Raw genomic sequence first — 18898 nt, 5'->3', positions numbered from 1 at the left:
GCATTTTGACAACAAAGTGCACTATAATAAGAACTCTTTCCTGGGAGTAAGCCCCATTGAAGAACATGAAATTTTACTCTTGAGTAGGATTTTGGATGGCTGTCAAGCTCTTCGTCAGTGGTCAGCTGTTTTGGGAATCACAGGTTTGAGTTCCCTTTTACATGAGATTGAAATTACTGGAATTTTTCAGTCTGCTCTATTTTACTAGTTCCAATAAACTTGCACAGTATGTTAACTTTTATAATTGAATTGAATGTTTCCATACTGTATTTACTGCTTGAATTTCACCTTTCTGAATCTGATCCTAGGATAATGGTATAGTATAGATGTGTTATTATAGGTTTTTGTCTGGGGGGCCGGGGATTTAAAGGGTTAAGATTTTGTGAATATTTGACTGCACTTGTTGTATATTGGTTTTTAAAGTTTAATTTTTAAAAGAGAATGCAAAAAAAAAAAAGAAAAAGAAAAAAGAATCTAGGGGTAAACTGAACCTGAGGCCAAAAGAACAGTATCAGTAAATCTTGAAAGCCTCCCCTAGCATAAGGTCACATCGCAGGGCTGACCTTTGGAAAGACATCTAGTTGAGCTTCTAGAAAGAGGACGACGTTCACCATAAAACTCTAATGGTCTGGGCTCACTGCAAGGTAGCTTTGTATAAGAAGTCAGTTTCTCTTCCACTGATTGTATTTGCAAAATCAACTTGAAATACATGTGTTCTCTGCTTACAAACCCTGACTCTTTGCATCACGCCGGTCTCTGCTACTTCCCTCTGTAGTCTACAAGTCTACAAGTCCAACGCCTTTAATCGATTTTATAGAGCCACAGGGAGTCTAACGATCCAACTGCAACTACAAAGCTGAAGGAAATAGCAACTGAAGTGTGATTTCTAGCTAAAAAAAGAAAGGGAGGGGGAGGGGAAAAAAGATCGCGTTCTGTGTATCTTGCAAAAGAGGGGTGGGATACGTATCTCTAGCCTTTTCTTGCTATTATTGCCGCAGAAAACTCTTAGCTGGGGGGTACAGAGCGAATTCCCTCGAAAGTAAAACTTCCGTACTTCAAGTTCGAGCCTGGAGCCAGCTGGAAAGCAACTTCTCTTCAAGGAGGTCAGCTGACCGCTCATCTGTCACGTGATCCTCTGCGAAGCATGTCTGCGCCCAGGCAGGGGCCGCGTTGGGTAATTGTCACTTCTTGTTGGTTCCTGTCGTTGGGGCTGGCGACGTGTTTGCAGGACGGCGATGGCAATGGAAGGACCGGAGAAGGCAACCGAGGAGCTTGTGGCTGCAGCAACAACCGGGCCAGTGGTGAGGAGGCCGCGGCACAGAAATACTCCCTGGAGGCTAGCGCTTCCCATCAGCTAAAGCAAGAGCCGGCGGCTGTGCCCTCGAAAAATGAGAGGAGACAGGTGCGAGACGGCGGGGTGGGTCGTTGGCTGATAACCTTGGCGGCGTGAAAGGGTAAAGCGTGTGTTGGTACGGGGGGTGGGGGGAGAACACTGCAGAGATAACTATTCCAATAGATTCTATGGATGTTTATGTCAGTTTACCTTGTCCCGCAGTTACCATCCACAGCCTGACTTGGTCTCGTATCCAAGTGCAGGTTCTGCCTCTGACCTGTGTTAGATTCTCGTTGGGATTCTCCGCAGCAGTGGCAAAGTGATGGGGGGGGGGGGGCGGAATCTTTTAGGTGACGTCTAACTCCCAGCAACCATGATAGTTGTGAGGGGTTATGTTTTCTTGTGTGTGTGTAAATGCTGTCAAATTCCTTCTGACCTATGGTGACCCTGTGAATTAATGGCCTCCAAAATTCCCTATTGTTAACAGCCATCCCCAGATCTTACACAATGGGGGATGTGGCTTGCTTGCTTGAGTCAATGCATATTAAGTTGGATCTTTCTCTTTTCTTCGTGCCTTCAACTTTTCTAACATTATTGCCTTTTCCACTGAAAACTTTTTACGTTAGTGTTATCAGTGTCTCACCACTGTGTAACATTTTGGAAATCCCTCCCCCCAAGAAAAAAAACTAGATCTGACATGCTTGCTGTCTAACACTGTAGCATCTATCAAACTGAACATGCAGAGTGACATGTGTCATCAACAGAGCACCTATTTGTATGATTGTTCCAGTGTGTGTTGCTCTGTAATCTTGGTTTTCATTTGTTATGTAGTCATATGCCCCCAAACCATGATTTAGTGTGGATCAACATACATTAACAGAGTATATTGCATAGGAGAGCATTTTAACCTTCCAGAACATTCAGTGGGTGACCTCAAAGCTGCTGTTTTGCTGCAAAGGAATTTCAAGAACAGAATGGAAAGGAAAATTGCTGAATTACAAATTATTATGAAACTTGGAACAAACACCTCCCCAGGACTAAACAGGGATATCATTTTTAAAATCTCATTACATATATTAAACCCACTTTCACCAAGTATAGCTATATATCTACAGTATTCTAATGTATTTCTCTTTTAGAATAGTGTATCAGAATGTTTTTTGTATTGACATACTCAAATACGAGATATTAGCTGTTTATCTCATTTCATACCCATCTTCCACTATATTTTAATGTATTCCTTTTTCTAATGGCAAACTAGAATGATGTTTATATGTGTGTTACATGTTTAAATTAAACCTCTGAGAAACTAATGCCCTCATTTTAACCCAGAGCTAGCATTACAACAGACTTTTATTTATTGCACTTCACATGTAGGATACCTAATGACACAGACATCAGTCTGCTATTCCTATGTATATTGCCTTTGTTGTTGTTTCAGCCCAGTCAACACAAACTAGCTATCATGGGACCCCAACTTGTGATTCTTTTAATCTGCTAAAAACATTTCCATGATTTTGCATACTAATTCACTGCCCACTTTCTCTATATTTAGGACTGCTTGCCATTCCATCCAATTTTCTGATGAAGTGTGCTTCTAGCACACAAAAGCTTACATTCTGAATAAAACTTTGTTGGTCTTAAAGGTTCTACTTGACTCTTGTATAGCTGATGTTCAACTAATCAGTAGTGCTGCCTCATTATGACAGTAAGAGACTTTCTGGGGTTTCAGGCTGTTGAATTTTTAGAAGATATACTGGGGAATGCGGTCTCATCTGTCATATTGTAAAGCATGGACGTTCTTTAGAGATGAAAAAGTTAAAATGATATGTTGGTATCTAGGAAACTACATAATGTTCTACTCATTTTAAGGCTTTCAGTTTGATTCTGTTGCATAGAAATTTTAAGGGATTTGCTACTGAGTATGATTTCTCTTCACAAGGTTCTGGAAGTCTAGTTTATTCTCCATAAGGTTAAGTGCAGCTTGAGAAAACATTCTCTAAGTATTGCAAGTGTTGTGGTCTTTCTTAGAAGCAGAGGTGACATCTACAATGGGTAAATGGGTGAAGGGTAACTGGTGTCAATGATTTGTTAAAGCAGAGGTCACTGCTTTGCCGTTTGTGTCCAGTATTGTTGTTCCTTAACATCTTGATAAACTATTTATACTGTCAGGCTTGCTTTCTTTTTTCAAAAAGAGGCAAGATGGCTGAGCATCAGCATTGGGGTTATTTGCCTGATTTTACATGTGTTACCATTGGAAGTATTCCCAGGAAATAGTATCCATGAGATGACTTTATTATTGACCACTGCACTAAGTTAATTCTTCACAAGATGTTGCAAGTCCACAAAGTGCTTACTGTCACATGATTGTGACTATTTGGCTTTGAAAGGGATTAGACAAATTCATTAAGAATTGGTCCCTTGGTGGCTATTGGCTATGATAGCTAAATGTAATCTCTGAATTCCAGTGCTGGGGTGGGGACAGCAGTGGGAGACATTTGCCTTCATGCCTTGCTTTATAAATGTTTCAGTGGCATCTGATTGGCAACTTTGTAAAACAGTACTTTATAAAGCACCTTTAACTACTTTAAAAGTCAGATTTAGGTTAAATTTTGGGAGGGGGAGATGAAATACAAAGAAGGAGCTGCTTTGTTAAAGTTTAGGAATCTCATTCCAGAAAGGTTTTCCATAACAGATAGGACAGGTATTTGTCAGGAGTGCCAGATGTAGGATTTATGTCAGAGTGCTGGCTATTATCACCATTGTACTACTTCCTGTTCCATAGTTCTGTTACTGTAGTAGAACTAATTTGATTCAAATGCAAGCTTGCTTGTTTCAAACAGTGTATAGATTATATTGTGGACTGGATTAAGAGATAAATAGAAAGTTCATCTTCAGAGAAGAGCAAGCACATTATACAGCTGGTGTTGTTTCAGTTTTTCAAGCTTTATGATACCCATTTCAGTTGTAACCAGAACAAAATAGATGTAAATCCATGAGCCACTAGGTGCTCTATATCTTGCCTTACATCTTTGAGATTTTGGCATGAAAAATAAGAGGCAGGCACCCTATAAAAATGCATTTTACGAAATGAATTTTGTAAAATTTACATCTTACCATCATACCATAGAGAGCCCCGTGGTGCAGAGTGTTAAAGCTGCAGTACTACAGTCAGAGCCCTCTGCTTATGACCTGAATTGGATCCCAGTGGAAGCTGGTTCAGGTAGCTGGCTCCAGGTTGACTCAGCCTTCCATCCTTCCAAGATCAGTGAAATGAGTACCCAGCTTGCTGAGGGGGAAGTGTAGATGACTGGGGAAGGCAATGGCAAACCACCCTGTAAAAAGTCTGCTGTGAAAACATTGGGAATGCAACGTCACCCCAGAATCGAAAACGACTGGTGCTTGCACAAGGGAATTACCTTTTTATCATACCTGCAGGACTGCCTCTCCCCATATCAGTCCCGAAGAGCTCTATGCTCTTCTGACCAACATCTTCTAGCAGTCCCTGGCCCACAGGATGTCTCTTTAGCCTCAACCTAGGTGTGGGTTTTTTTGACCCTCACCCTGACCTGGTGAAACATGCTCCCATTGGCGATCAGGGCCCTGCTGGACCCATTACAGTTATACAGGTCCTGTAAAATTGAGCTGTTCTGCCAGGCTTTTGGCTCAGGCTATAGATGTCCAAATAATTCCGACCTCCCCGTCTATAGCCCCTTCCCAGTGCCTTGCTGCTTTTTGATACTATTTGGACACTGGAGGGGTTTTTTTGGTGTGTGTGTGACATGACATGAGGCATGGTCCCCCCCCCCCCCCAAATTAACTGCTGACACAATGTATTGGGTTTTTTGCTTTATCTTGATGTTTTTATGATATAAGCTGCCCAGACTGCATTTTTGGAGTAGGGCGGGGTATAAATTGAATAAATGAAAATATAATATGCCTGTAAATGAATACAAGCCTTTTCACATTCCTAATGAATTTGACAAAGAAAAAAAGGTGCTTGGTTGGTAAACCATAGGCTTGCCAATCCCCAGGGGGGAGCGGGGGGAGGGGAGGGAAATGTCTGCTGGGAACTCTGTTATTCCCTATGGAGATTTATTCCCATAGAAAATAATGGAGAATTGATCCACGGGTATCTGGGGCTCTGGGGGGACTGTTTTTTGAGGTAAAGGCACCAAATTTTCAGTACAGCATCTAGTGCCTCTCCCCAAAATAACTCTCAAGTTTCAAAACGATTGGACCAGGGGATCCAATTCTATGAGCCCCAAAAGAAGGTGCCCCTATCCTTCATTACTTCCTATGGAAGAAAGACATTGAAAAGGTGTGCTGTCCCTTTAAATGTGGTCCCTTTAAATAAGTGGTTGCAGGAAAGACTTCAGGGGGGCACTGGGGTGCCCATGGCTGCTGGGGATCCCTGAGCCATCTGACCTCTTGAAAATGACCAGATTCCAGCAAAAGCCCCTCCTCCAAGTGTTGCAAAAATGGGAAGCTCTGTGTTACACCAGAAAAATATTAATTCCACTGTTCATCTGGGTGAGAGAAATAGCATTTGTGAATATACTTTCCCCCATTATTTTCTGTACTACTGACCATGGCTTAGGACATGAGCTAATACACTAGGCAAATTAGTTCAGCAAACATAACTGAAAGCAAAATGAAATCAAAGAAGCAGTGTTGATGGATTTTTTAAATGACATTTTCCTTGTTTGTCTCTTTAGTCCCTGCAAGAGAGACATTAGAATCTCAAGGTCCTTCTGAAAGGCAAGCACTTGGCAACTGCATAGTTTATGAACCTCAAGTTCTTCTGTGAAGGCTGATCTATCAGTTAGTGTGCTCCTGTCTGTTTCAGTGCTGTCTTGGTAACATTGCTCATTCATAATCTAATATGCTCTTTGTTAATCTTTGAACTGGGCTGATGTGAAACTTAGCTTTGTGGCAAGATTGCCTCCTCCCAACTGCAATCAGTAAAATTTGGATGGCTGTTATCATGTGTGTCATCCAAATTGCAGCCATTCCCATAGAAAATCATGGATAATTGATCCACGGATATCTGGGGCTCTGGGAGGGCTGTTTTTTGAGGTAGAGGCACCAAATTTTCAGTACAGCATCTAGTGCCTCGCCCCAAAATATCCCCCAAGTTTCAAAACGATTGGACCAGGGGGTCCAATTCTATGAGCCCCAAAAGAAGGTGCCCCTATCCTTCATTATTTCCTATGGAAGGAAGGCATTGAAAAGGTGTGCCATCCCTTTAAATGCGATGGCCAGCACTCCCTTTGGAGTTCAATTATGGTTGTCACAGCCTTGATCTTGGCTCCACCCCTAATGTCCCCTGGCTCCACCTCCAAAGTCTCCCGGCTTCACCCCCAAAGTCCCCAGATATTTCTTAAATTGGACTTGGCAACCCTAGACCCATGTGATGTGAACTTCAGACATTACAGAGGAACTATGGAAATCAACCATGTGAAAGCAGCAATTACAATGCAAACATAGAATTTGATCCTGGCATTTGTTACTGAATCTTAACCCCAGTGTCTGCACTGTTCCTTGGCTGCCCCCTGTGCATCAAAGAAATAAAACATAAGCATGCCAGGGAAGCAGTCTGGTACACAGAGGTCTATGAACAGTGTTTCTACAATCTTACACTCTTGAACTGGGTGAATATGACACAGAGGCTATATTCATGAAGATTCCATGGAGCTATGGAAAGACAGGCTTCTATGTCCAGGACTGACTAGTATATATGAATGCATAAATCTGCTTTATACTGAGTCACACCACTGACTTCTCTCCTTGCATTGTTCCTTTTTTATTTGACACTTCCTCCCAAGAGTTCAGGGTATAACCCCCATTTTTATCCTTGCAGCATCCCTGTGAAATAGATCAGATTGGGAGAAAGTGAACACATTGTTGAGTGTAAAGTTGAACCTGAGATTACCAAAAACTCTAGCTCAGGGGTGTCTAACTAATTTGTTATGAGGACCTGATCTGACATAAATGAGACCTTGTTGGGCCGAGCCATGTTGGGCTGGGCCGTGTGTGTACCTATTTAAGATTAGGTAGCAGAGATATAAACATTATAAAGGACACAGACAAACACAATTAAATATTTTTTTAAAAAACTTAAAACATTAGCACACATTGGTCTTAAAGGTGCTTTCTTTGCATCTCTCCCATGTGATCCAGGGAATTGGGCGAAGGAAGCTCTGGCTCTTTCCTTCCTTCCCCAGGAGCCAGAAGGGGGAGGAGCCTCAGCCAATAGAAGGAAGAAAGGCTTGGCTCAGTAGCTCTGCTGGGCGATTGAGAGAGCCTGGCAAAGCAAATTCTCCCTCCCTCCTTCCTCCCTAAGGGAGGAGCATCAACCAATGGAGAAAATAGAGACTTTGCTCCGTAGCTCCTGTGCAATTGAGCAAATCTGGCAAAGCAAGCTGTTATGCAGAAGGAAGCAAGAGAGAGGGAGAAGGAAACAGGTGACAGTTGCTCGGGGCCTGATAGGCCCTTTGAGGGCCTGATTCAGCCCCTGGGCCGCATGTCTGATACCCCTGCTCTAGCTATTACACTACACTTCCTGGAATTGTGTATACTAAATGGTCATGGCTGTCCACAACCTCCTGTTAGAGATCCTTGAAGCTAGTTCGACCTTGGGCATGCAAAACACATGCTGTGCTACTGTTGACCATCTAAACTGAGAGTTCCTTGCAGTGAGGAATTAGGAAGGGAGAAAGTTGTAGCAGTTACCTAATGTGATTGGGTCATATTGATGGTGGTACCAAATAATGCACTCATACAAGTACTCTTTTCGTGTTGACTATTGAAAATGTGATTTTTTTTTTCAATCTCGCAGTGACTCAGCGTGGCTTTTGCTATGAAAAGCAAAAAAAAAAAAAAGAACTTGATTTGCATTTTAAGCTGTGGATTGGGTCACAAGAAGAAAAAACACCATGTTAATAATGACTTATGTATTACAACCAGTCTTTCTTAGAAAATGGTTTGTACCACTGTGTGCATTGACTGCCTTGATGGTAGTTTTAATGTGTGCATGTGCAAGTACATGACAGTTAACTTTAAATATTGCTGCAGAATATTCTTATGGAAAGTGGCACAGATGGTTTAAAAATAACTTGAGCTATTGAGGGTTTTATTGATGATTTTGTCATAATAGGTAATAATGGAACTTCCATGTTCAGAAGTAGAGCACCTCCTGTTATCAGCGTTGTTTATTTGCTTCATTGTTCTCTATGGGGAGACCTGAAATATGGGGATAATTACCTCCATGTCTCCAAGAAGTTTATAAGCAGGACATTTGGCTGGCCATTGCTAAATCCAGTATAGTAAACTAGTTGGGTCCTTGATCTGATTCAGCATGGCAGTCCTTAAATAATAGCCATACAAAAGCATCTTGATTACTACAGTAATTATGCATACAATGCATAACTAGTTGGTAAAAATCAAGCATACACATTGCTAGATCTTGTGAAATGTCTGATGTTTTAATTAACTGTGAGCTGCAGCCTTTCACTCCAATTCCCCTTCCTCATTAAAAATAAGCTTAGAAAAAGGAGTACAGATAATGGCCAAGGCATCTCTCTGGTGTTTATTACTGGCATTTAACTGGTAATCTAAAGTTTAACCTCAAGCAGGTCCATATTTAAGAAGTATGGAAAAGTATGACTTGAAGACTCTTGTGGCACCTTAAAGAGTAACAATATTTTATTCCAGCATAAGCTCTGGAATTGTTACAGTTTCAGGGTCTGTAATGACTCTTGAGGGGCTATCCACTGTGTGTGGATAAGAATGTCTGCCTGTGTCATTATGGGAGGCTGTGGTTTGCTGACCCACTGAAGGGTTCTGCTTTGCCTTAATGTTTGAAAGACTCAGCTATCAGAGATAACTGAGAAGTGAGCCCGTAATCTGTGATTGCCAAGCCAGTTTAGAAGAGTTTGTCATGGTTATAATGACTCAGCAAGAAATTAAAAGATGGGTCAGTTCTGTGGCATGCATCTCTGCCAGTTTATGTTTTATTTAGATCAGAAGACATTCTGGCAGGTGGCACTTTTCCAGAAAAGATTTGAAGCCGTGAGTAAGAGAACAGATCTCTCCCAGCTGGTTGGCAAGCATCACTACCCATTTAGACACCTGCTGAATTTGAGTGATGTAGAAGGGATTACTTACCTTGAATCCTGTCAGGCTTAGAACACGAAATCATGCTGAAAACATGTCTATAGGCCTATCTGTTATTTCAGAGAGGTTTTCTTGTGACCATTCTTCCAAGCCATGTGCCCATGTGCATAAGATTTGATGTAAAGGAACTTCATGCAGATAGTGAAGTCTGCTGTACAGGAAAAGGGTCACAAATGAAATTGTTCTCATTGTATGTTTGTAGTGGGAAATGATTTCTTTGTTGTCATGTGGCTTTTGAAAGGCATAGAAGCCTTGTCTGTAAAATATGCTTCATCAGTCTTGAATCAGCAGGCAGGGCTGATAGAACTGTGCATCCAAACTTCTCCAGAAATGCAGACAAACTGTATCTAGAATAGATTTCCAGATAATTAGGATTGCCAGCTCTGAGCTGGGAAATTTCTGGAGATTTTGGGGGTGGAGTCTGGGGAGGGCAGGGTTTGGGGCGGGTAGAGAGCTCATCAGGGCACAATGCCAGAGTCCACTCTCAAAAGCAGCCATTTTCTCCAGGAGAACTATTCTCTGTAGTCAAGATCTGGGAGATTTCCAGGCCCTACCTGGCAGTTAGCAATCCCAAGAATGAGCTCTTCATAAATATTGTGAATGGATAGCAATACCAGTGCTACAATCATCAGTCGCCAGAAACCACCAAATCCTTTTTTTTTTTAATATTTTTGTATCCCACCCTCCCCCGCCAAAGGCAGGCTCAGGGTGGCTTCTGGATTAGGCTTCCCAACCCTCCCGCCCTGGCGGGGGACCCCAGGATTTCCAACCTCTTCCCCCGCTCCCCCAAAAAACAGAAGCGGGGGAGGGGGAGAAACGGGGCCGGGGAGCATGGCGAGCCGCCCCATCCCGGAGCGGGCGAGGCCGCCGCCACCCCCTCCCCGCCCACCACAGCTGCTCCTCCGAGATGGGCCCAGGCTGAGCCCATCTCGGAGGAGCAGCCAAGAGGCGGCAGCAGCGCAGGCAAAACCAGGGGAGGGCAGAGGCAGGCCAGGAGCATGGCGAGCCATGAATCCGGGCCCTTCTAGGACCCGGACTCGCGGCTCGCCACGCCCCTGGCCCGCCTCCACCCCCCCTCCGATTCCACCCCAGAGGCGAAGCGGAGCGGGCAAGGCCTCAGGCTGAGCCCATCTCGGAGGAGCAGCCACGGCGAGCAGAGAAGAGGCGGCAGCGGTGCAGCGGCGTCGCCCGCTCTGAGACGGGGCGGCTCAGCACGCTCCCCGGTGCCGTTTCCCCCCTCCCCCCTAGCTCCACCCCAGTGTCTCCTGGCTCCACCCCCAAAGTCTCCTGGCTCCACCCCCAAAGTCCCCAGATATTTCTGGGGTTGGACTTGGCAACCCTATTCTGGATGGAACAACCTAGAGCAGTGGTCCCCAACCTTTTTGGCACCAGGGACCAGTTTTGTGGAAGATGATTTTTCCACAGACCGGGGGCGGGGGGAGTGATGGTTTTCAGATGATACAATCGTGCACTTTATCTCTAGGGTCGTTTTCGCACTCTCCTTCCGCCGGCGCGACCCCCCTCTTCACTGTGCAGGATCTGCGCGGATTTCGCACTAAACGCTGCGGAGCAGCCAGAAAAGCCGGAAGCTCCCGGCGCAAAAGCCGCTCAAACTGAAACCGCCAAAAAGCAGTTTGGCGTTTGCGCGGCTTTTGCGACGGGAGCTTCCGGCTTTTCTGGCTGCTCCGCAGCGTTTAGTGCGAAATCCGCGCAGATCCTGCGCAGTGAAGAGGGGGGTCGCGCCGGCGGAAGGTGAGTGCGAAAACGACCTAGGAAAATCATAAATACTCCCCCCCAGCACACCATTTTTTACTTTTTCACTTTAAATACAAACATACTTAAACCATTAACAGTCTTGCAATACTTTGTTGCTGATGCCCCAGTGCTGCCTGGAGTGGGGGAGTCTATAAAACTAAACTGGAGTGTTTGTCTACAGAAACTATAGTCTTCCCCAGAAAAACAGCTGCAACTTCTAAGAGGCAGTACAATAATAGAGAGACATCCAAATATAGTGATCTGTATGAGTCTACAATTTGGGAGGCTTACATTCAAAATCCCCCGGCTATAGAACAAAATGTGTTGGGTGAACTCTCACACTAACAGACAGACAGACAGACAGAGAGATCCAACTTTCCCTTGCAAGCAGAGGGGGGTGGGAGGTGGGAGAGGAAGGAAAACAGATCTTAAGGGCCACTGGGCTCCAGCTTACCTTTGCAAACTGAGAAGGGGGGGGAGAGAAAAGGAAACACATCTTAACTCTCAAGCTTTCCGCAACGCCTTCCATAGTGCTCTCCCAGCCCTGCTCAGGCGACTCCAACTTTTCTTTGCAAACACAGGGAGTGGGGAGGAAGATCAGCTCTTGTGCGATCCGGTTGCCAACAGACTGCAGAATGGTACTGTTCTGCAGACTGGGGGGTTGAGGACCCCTGACCTAGAACATGACCTATATTGTCAGGATTGGAATCAGCTCACACTGCTGTCCACACATCCAATTTTCTTCAATGTGTTGTACTTGCAGCTTGTACCTTGAATTTTAACTGTAAAACACCTTAGCTAAAAGGTGGAGTATAAATCCTCTTCCACTTGTTTCTTTATGAAGGTGAAGCCTGGCCTCCTTTCCCAGATGAAAAGGTGTTGGCTTATTTGTTTAATTTACACCCTATACCCTTTCCCCACAGGGAGCTTACAGCCTTAAAAATACAATAAAGCTAAACATAATAGAAGCAAATAGAAGCATTAAAGTATAAAACATCAGCTTGACAAGCCAATCTGGAAGGCTTAAAACAACTGACCAGCTCCCCGGTTCATAATGCTACCCAGGCCTCTTGAAAGAATGCAGCTTGCATGCCCTGCAGGATGCTGGAAGGTCCTGTAGGGCATGAACTTCCTTGAGGAGCTGGTTCTAGAGAGATGGGGCAGCCACTGAGAATGCCTTTGCCCTGGTGGTAGACAAGTGGGGAATTTGTGGGCCAGACACCTGTAGAAGATCCTGTAATAATGATGTAAGGAGGTGACAGGGGTCATACTGGATGAGGTAAGGTGCAGGTAAGATGATCCCAGACCATTTAGGGCTTTATAGGGCAAAAGCAGCACTTTGAATTGGCACCAGATGCTGATTTGAAGCCAGTGCAGGTGCCCAAGTATTAGTGTTATAGGTGCAGACCAGGGAGACCCAGTCAGCAATCTAGCAGCTGCATTCTGGATCTCTTGAAGCTTTCTGGACCTCCAGAGCAGAGAAGCTGCACTTGAATCGTCTTCCCTATCCAAGAATCGGAATGCAGAAGTGATGGGAATCTAGCTTTGGAACCCTGCAACTTCCTTTCTAATTTTTCTCAGTAGGCAGCTTCTGTTGCTCACCAGTTTGCTGTTAATCTTAAACCTAAACTGTGAATTGCCATTTGAATCTCTTCTGCTGCCCTGATGGAGGCTTTGATTCCCCCCCTTCCCCTTGAAGTGTGGCCTTTCTAGTGCTTAAGAAAATATCGACACACAGCCCTGGCATATTGTGGGTAGGTGGAGTGCAAAGCAGCCTTTGACAAACACCCATGTATATACTGATTGGATTACTTGGTCACAGATGGTGAGCACAGCAGCGCTGTGGTTCTTATGAGTGCTGCAAAATCTGACCACAGGAAGGTTGGGAACATCAGCACAGGGAAGAGACGTTCTTCTGGCAGCTTGGCACAATCTAGTGCAAACCTGAACAAGTCTTTCCACTACTGCTGTATGATGTCTTCAGATCTGATACAAATTTCCTCAGTCTTTTCCATCAGTGGTTTGAAACATGAGGCTTGTGTGTTTGAACACCTTTCAATATGTGGGGAAGATGATGCTTCAGAAGAGGCTTACCTGGGTCTCAGTCTCATTTGCATCCAGGTACATCTTGCTAAAGAACTCACGCTGTGAGCATCAAAACAACCCAAACAAAAACATAAAGTACTGCACAGATCCCACTAAATACCCACAGACATGGTGTTGCTTTGAAAAATACAATCCTCATAATTAAATAACAAAAGCAATAATTATTATCCTCCCAGAAGGCAAAGAACATAAAACCTGCTGTATGGCCCTAGACAGTTTCAATGGGGTTTTATTTTATTATGGATGGGTTTAATTTAGAATTGTAAGCTGCCTTCAGCCACAATGAGAAAAGTGGGAAAGAAATGTTTCAGTTAATAAATTACAAAGTGATGGGGCTGTACAGGGAAAACCAGACTCCTGCTGGGTGCCAGGAGGGCCAAATGGGAGTGAAGGAAAATCAACAGCAAATAACCATGGACAGGCTTCAGGCTGTGCACCAGGAAAGGCCCTCCTTCAGGTATGTGGACACTCGATCATGAGGGGCTGTTGAGGTAACAACTGTTACGTTGAAGCAAGAAGGCAACCAATGTAGATAAACATAGGCAGGGCTTTTTTTGAGCAGGAATGCAAAGGAGCAAAGTTCCAATTGGCTTGGCATCAGGTGGCCTAATATGCAAATGAGTTCCTGCTGGTGATGTCAGGGTGTGTGGCGTAATATGCAAATAAGTTCCTGCTGGGCTTTTTCTACCAAAAAAGTCCTGAGCACAGGTATATGTTCACAGCATTAAGAACCTAGAAGGCTAAATTAATCCAAATTAAAGGACCTATGGAGATTCATAAAATATACAAAAAATGTGTTCATTACAAATGATTTGAAAACAATCACGAGCCCATATGTAGTCTCAATTCAGATTACCACCATACAGTTATTTCAGACATAGATCATATGTGAACCTGATCAAACATGTTTTGGTTTGCAGCCTTCTTCAGTGGTCAAGCATAAATATTACACATTAGCTCCAGACATTGCAATAATATTACAATAATGACTCATACAGGGCCAAGTTGCAATTGATCTTAAGAAGAAAGGGAGGAGAACAAAAGGGAAGTTTTCGTTATTAAGTTTGGTACAATATTTATAATATTATAATTAGGACATGAACATATGTTCAAAAATACCTATTTGGAATTCTAATCAATATGTGTTACTCAAGGCAGAGATGTAATTAAGAGGCCTCATTTGAAATCACTTTCTGCTCTAGTCAGGTACACATATCTTGAGTGGTAATTCAATTGTGTACTACACCCCCCCCCCCCCAAAAAAAAATCCAAAAAATATCCTGATAACACTTTTATAAAGAATATTTTTTTAATACCCAAACTATATCAAATGATTATATTTAATAGTACTGAACTATAAAAATTGCCTTTAGATCCAAAGAAAATCAATTTCAAATGCAGTATGGAGCCAATGTGTCATAGTAGGATGTAGTGCAAAATATCATCATATTCCTTATATGTCAGACTGAGGGATTGTGCAATTAGAATTAATGATGCAATCAGAATGGGGGGTGGGAACACATTACATTGTGAATGTACCAGGTATAGGAGAAATAAGGGAAAGGGGGAAAAAACCTTTATGTGTTAATGAATACCAGTGATACCTACCATAATAAATGCTGAAAAAAACATTATGCCAGACACATTCAGGCATGTGGAGATAAAGTATTCAGAGTGCAAATCCAATAAGTCTCTCTTGCTTTCAGATGTTGCTGAAGTTGTAGGCTAGGAGCTTGGATCTTCTTCAACACCCAGAAGTGCAGCTGCTTATCTGTGTGTCCCAAGGTCTAAAAGTGCTGGACCAGTGAGCATTTTTCTTTGTAATCTAATGCAGCTTTTGTGCTCACAAATTCATTTCTTTACAGCTCTGGTAACCTACATACATCAGATCACAAGGACATTGGATTACATAAATACAATGATCTGGAATTGCAGCTGACAAATTATTTTATAATTTGATAAATATCTATGTCTTACATTTGGTTATTCAAATACTGGGCCTTTTAATTTGGATTCATTTAACTCTCTAGTTTCTTAACTCATTTTTGGGGGTTAAGTTTTCTCTCCCCCCCCCCTTTGTCCTTTTTAGCGTTTTGTCCACACTGAAGACAAAGCTAGTCAATAAACAATCAGCTGTATCTTTTATTGATTGGTGCTTCCATGTTGGATTTCTTGCCTCCAGATCAGCTTGAGGACAACTAACCTTGTTTAGGGTTTAAATTAGAATAGAACCATAAATGTAACTTTTTAATCCCCAGTTTCTGGAGTTAAAATTCAATGTGACAGCAAAGTGGAAATATCTGTGTTCATAAGTCAGCTTATTTGTGCCCTGTGGGTGAGCTTTAACAGTGGCATTTGCTTGTTAGAAACCATGTTAGTTTGTATTTAGAGGTCACACATGACCACAGATTAGCTTGCAACAAGCCTGAAGCCTGGTTGATTATATCATTTCCATGTTAAGACTATAAGAGCTCTGCTGGATCAGACCAGTGATCCATCTAGCCTAGCATCCTGCATCACACATTGGCCAACCAGTTCTGGAGCACAATCAACAGGACATAGAGGCTGAGGCCTTCCCCTGGTGCTGCCTCCAGACCCTGGGATTCAGAGATGTATTGCCTCCATGTCAGAGGTGTATTGTCACCATGGCTAGTAGCCACTGATAGACCTATCCTCCATGAATTTATCTAATCCTCCTTTAAAGCTGTCTATGCCTATCGCCATCACTACATTCTCTGGCCTGTTCCCCTCTGCCCCTCTTGAGCAAGACTGAAGACTTTGTGTTAGTTCAGACAGTCTTCGTTATAATCACAATTTGATAGGGCATCCTATTCCATGTGCTTCCACAAATCAGTTTCTTGCCCCTAATTAGGAATAAGATAGTCTTGGGCTGATCACAAAGAAAATGAGGGGTATTTTTTACCTTTAGTGCCTGAACATGGCCTTGAACAAAAAGAATCCTTGGCCTGATTCATCAGGGCAACAGCTCATCTAGTTCAGAAGCAGGATTGCGTGGGATAGAACATTAATCTTGCTGAGTAAAGTTGTTTTCTTGAGCTAATCCTCCAGGGAATGCTAATAAGCTTCTCTGTTTGTTCTTGCTTTTTGTATTTCACACTAAGGAACACTAGTTCATGCCTTTGAGAAATGCCAAAAAGCCTGCTCCTAGTGGGGTGAGTGTCTGCTATCTTATGACAAGAGTATGAGGTGTACTGTATAGTGCATTATGTTACAAAAAGTGGTAGGCCCCTCACCATCCCTGAAGAATTTAGATGTTTCATGAGCATGACCCTGCTTGAACTCTATTATCAGCACCTTTCCCCTGCTGGGTAGTTTTCTTATAATTTTCAGTGCTATCCTAAGCAATTACACTTTCCTAAGTCAACTAAGGTAAAAGGGCTTGGAAAGAGGTATAGCTAAGTAGCACTGGACTGTTGATTTCTCTGCTCTGATAATCAATCCCCTCCTGTTTTTAATCTTTTCTGTAACTATCATTTCATTTACATGTTACTCCATTGCCACATGACTGTTCTTCATTCAATCCTGTTTGTCTCAGACACAATTTGTTGCAAAACACTGTTGGTGGTCATCTGTGCCCTATTCAGGGCTTTTGGTAGAAAAAGCCCAGCAGGAACTCATTTGCATATTAGGCCACACCCCCTGACAGACCATTGTTTCACACAGGGCTTTTTTAAAAGAAAAGGTCCAGCAGGAACTCATTTGCGTATTAGGCCACAAGCCTGATGCCAAGTCACCCAGAACTGCATTCCTGTGCATTCCTGCTCAAAAAAAATCCTGGACCTATTAATTGAAAAAAGGTCTGCTTTGCAACATGTGATCATGATGCAGAGATGGCAGCCCCGCGTTTCAGCATTGCAGGATACAGCCTTTAAAAAGTAATGCAAATTACTTAACTCTGCAGTAGGTGAAAAGACAGTTTCATCCTGAAACACATGTAATTGTTTCCTTCAAGTTGCAGATGGTCTTAATTCCAGTGGGAGAATTTACAATGGGAACTGATGAGCCAGCTATACAACAAGATGGGGAATGGCCTGCCAGAAGAGTTCATATTGACAGTTTCTACATGGATCGCTATGAAGTCAGTAATGCTGAGTTTGAGAAGTTTGCAAATGCTACTGGCTATCTCACAGAGGTAAGGGGTGCTAATTTCTTTCACAATGGCTGTAGTTTGGTCAAACAGAAACTGAAGCTTGTTCCCAGAAGAGAAGGAAAATGCCTAAGCTTGGAGAATAAAGATGATGGAAAGATCCAGTCTCTTTCTGAGTCTTCTAAGTTATTTGAAAAGGTGAAAAGGGCCCTATAATCAGGCAGTGGTTTCCATGGATGCTTGCTCTGGTTTTTGGGTACCCAGTATTAGAATGTGTGAGTACAACACCAAGACCTATGCTTTGAACCAAAGATGTAAATATACAATAATGTTCTGCTTTGGTTGGTCCTGTGGAGAACAGTGAGATGCTCTATGGATCCATTCAGTATCTCCATTCAGACTTCAACTGGTTTCTGAGATATTAAGGCACTGCTGATGTGTTCTTTGTGACTCTGAGGTTCTCAGGATGCTGAATCCAGAACCTTACAGATGCCTGGCCCTATGCTTTTGTTTTCTTGAATTTATGGGTTCTTGTCAGTAGTCTTAATAGGGTGGACACCATCATCAGCATGTCAAGGTTTATGTGTCAAACACAATGCCTTTGTAACCCTATCTAATATGGTGGAGATATACCAGGTCTGGGATAAATGCTTGTGCATTTCAAGAAGAGTGTGAGGTGAATTCCTTCAGACCAGGAGCCACAGCTGGAGTGAGTGAGATTGAGCTCAAGTTTTGGAGCTAATAAACTAATTTAAGATCTAGCAATGATATATGTGTTCCAGTGTAGACAAAGTCCAAAATTCTAAAGCAATGTTGTCAGTGTAGTTTCTTTGGTAAACTGAATCAGTGAAATATAGTGAATATAGAAATGTCTTAGTATAGAGCCCCTCCCCCCCAATGAAAGCCTCAAATCTTAATTGAGAATTCAGAATGCTTTGTAACATATTTCTTCTGTGTTTGTGAGGTGATTGTAAAACAGACAGTACCAGACTGTTGGAGAAACTGCAGACTCTTTCAAGGCAGCTATTTTCTAGCAATCTATGAGATGAAATCTCTACTATTGTTTCTTGCTTGGTATAACTTTCCATTGTGTGCAGAAGTACAGCCTTAAGAATTAAATGCTAGATCTCAGCCAGCTGTTTTGTTTTTCTCTTATTGAAAATGGTTAATACTGGAGTCCATAATTCTCTGGATACCTGAAAAAGCATGTGTAAATAAATGTACATTGCATGGTTTTCTGTAATATATTTAGAGCATCACAGTGCTCTAAATGCTCTAGACTGAGCTTCACAAAATGAATGAGATAGCTGCTGGCACAGGCATTTTAAAGCAAGAAGATGGTTGGATGGGGAAAGGGTTAAGCACCCCGCTTCCCACACCCTGCCTGTATTCTTGATTGTACCTATTGGAAACATATT

The 18898-nt window shown here is 42.8% G+C and overlaps 1 protein-coding gene across 4 annotated transcripts in view; it reads left to right on the top strand.

Annotated features, from left to right (window-relative positions):
• Positions 1-998: 998 nt before the first annotated feature.
• Positions 999-18898, top strand: part of SUMF1 (sulfatase modifying factor 1) — a 102565-nt gene continuing 84665 nt past the window's right edge. The window contains exons 1-2 of one of the 4 annotated variants that reach the window (XM_060239582.1): positions 999-1402; positions 17352-17525. In XM_060239582.1, coding sequence (XP_060095565.1) covers positions 1145-1402; positions 17352-17525 — 432 coding nt within the window. In that variant the 5' untranslated portion in view covers positions 999-1144. Of the gene's footprint in view, positions 1403-17345; positions 17526-18898 lie in introns of all 4 variants that reach the window. The other 3 variants (XM_060239581.1, XM_060239584.1, XM_060239583.1) reach the window with 3 other exon arrangements.

The sequence above is a fragment of the Heteronotia binoei genome, chromosome 5 (assembly GCF_032191835.1).
Source record: "Heteronotia binoei isolate CCM8104 ecotype False Entrance Well chromosome 5, APGP_CSIRO_Hbin_v1, whole genome shotgun sequence".
In the NCBI taxonomy this organism is placed as follows: Eukaryota; Metazoa; Chordata; class Lepidosauria; order Squamata; family Gekkonidae; genus Heteronotia; species Heteronotia binoei.
This window is presented reverse-complemented; position numbering and strand designations above follow the sequence as displayed.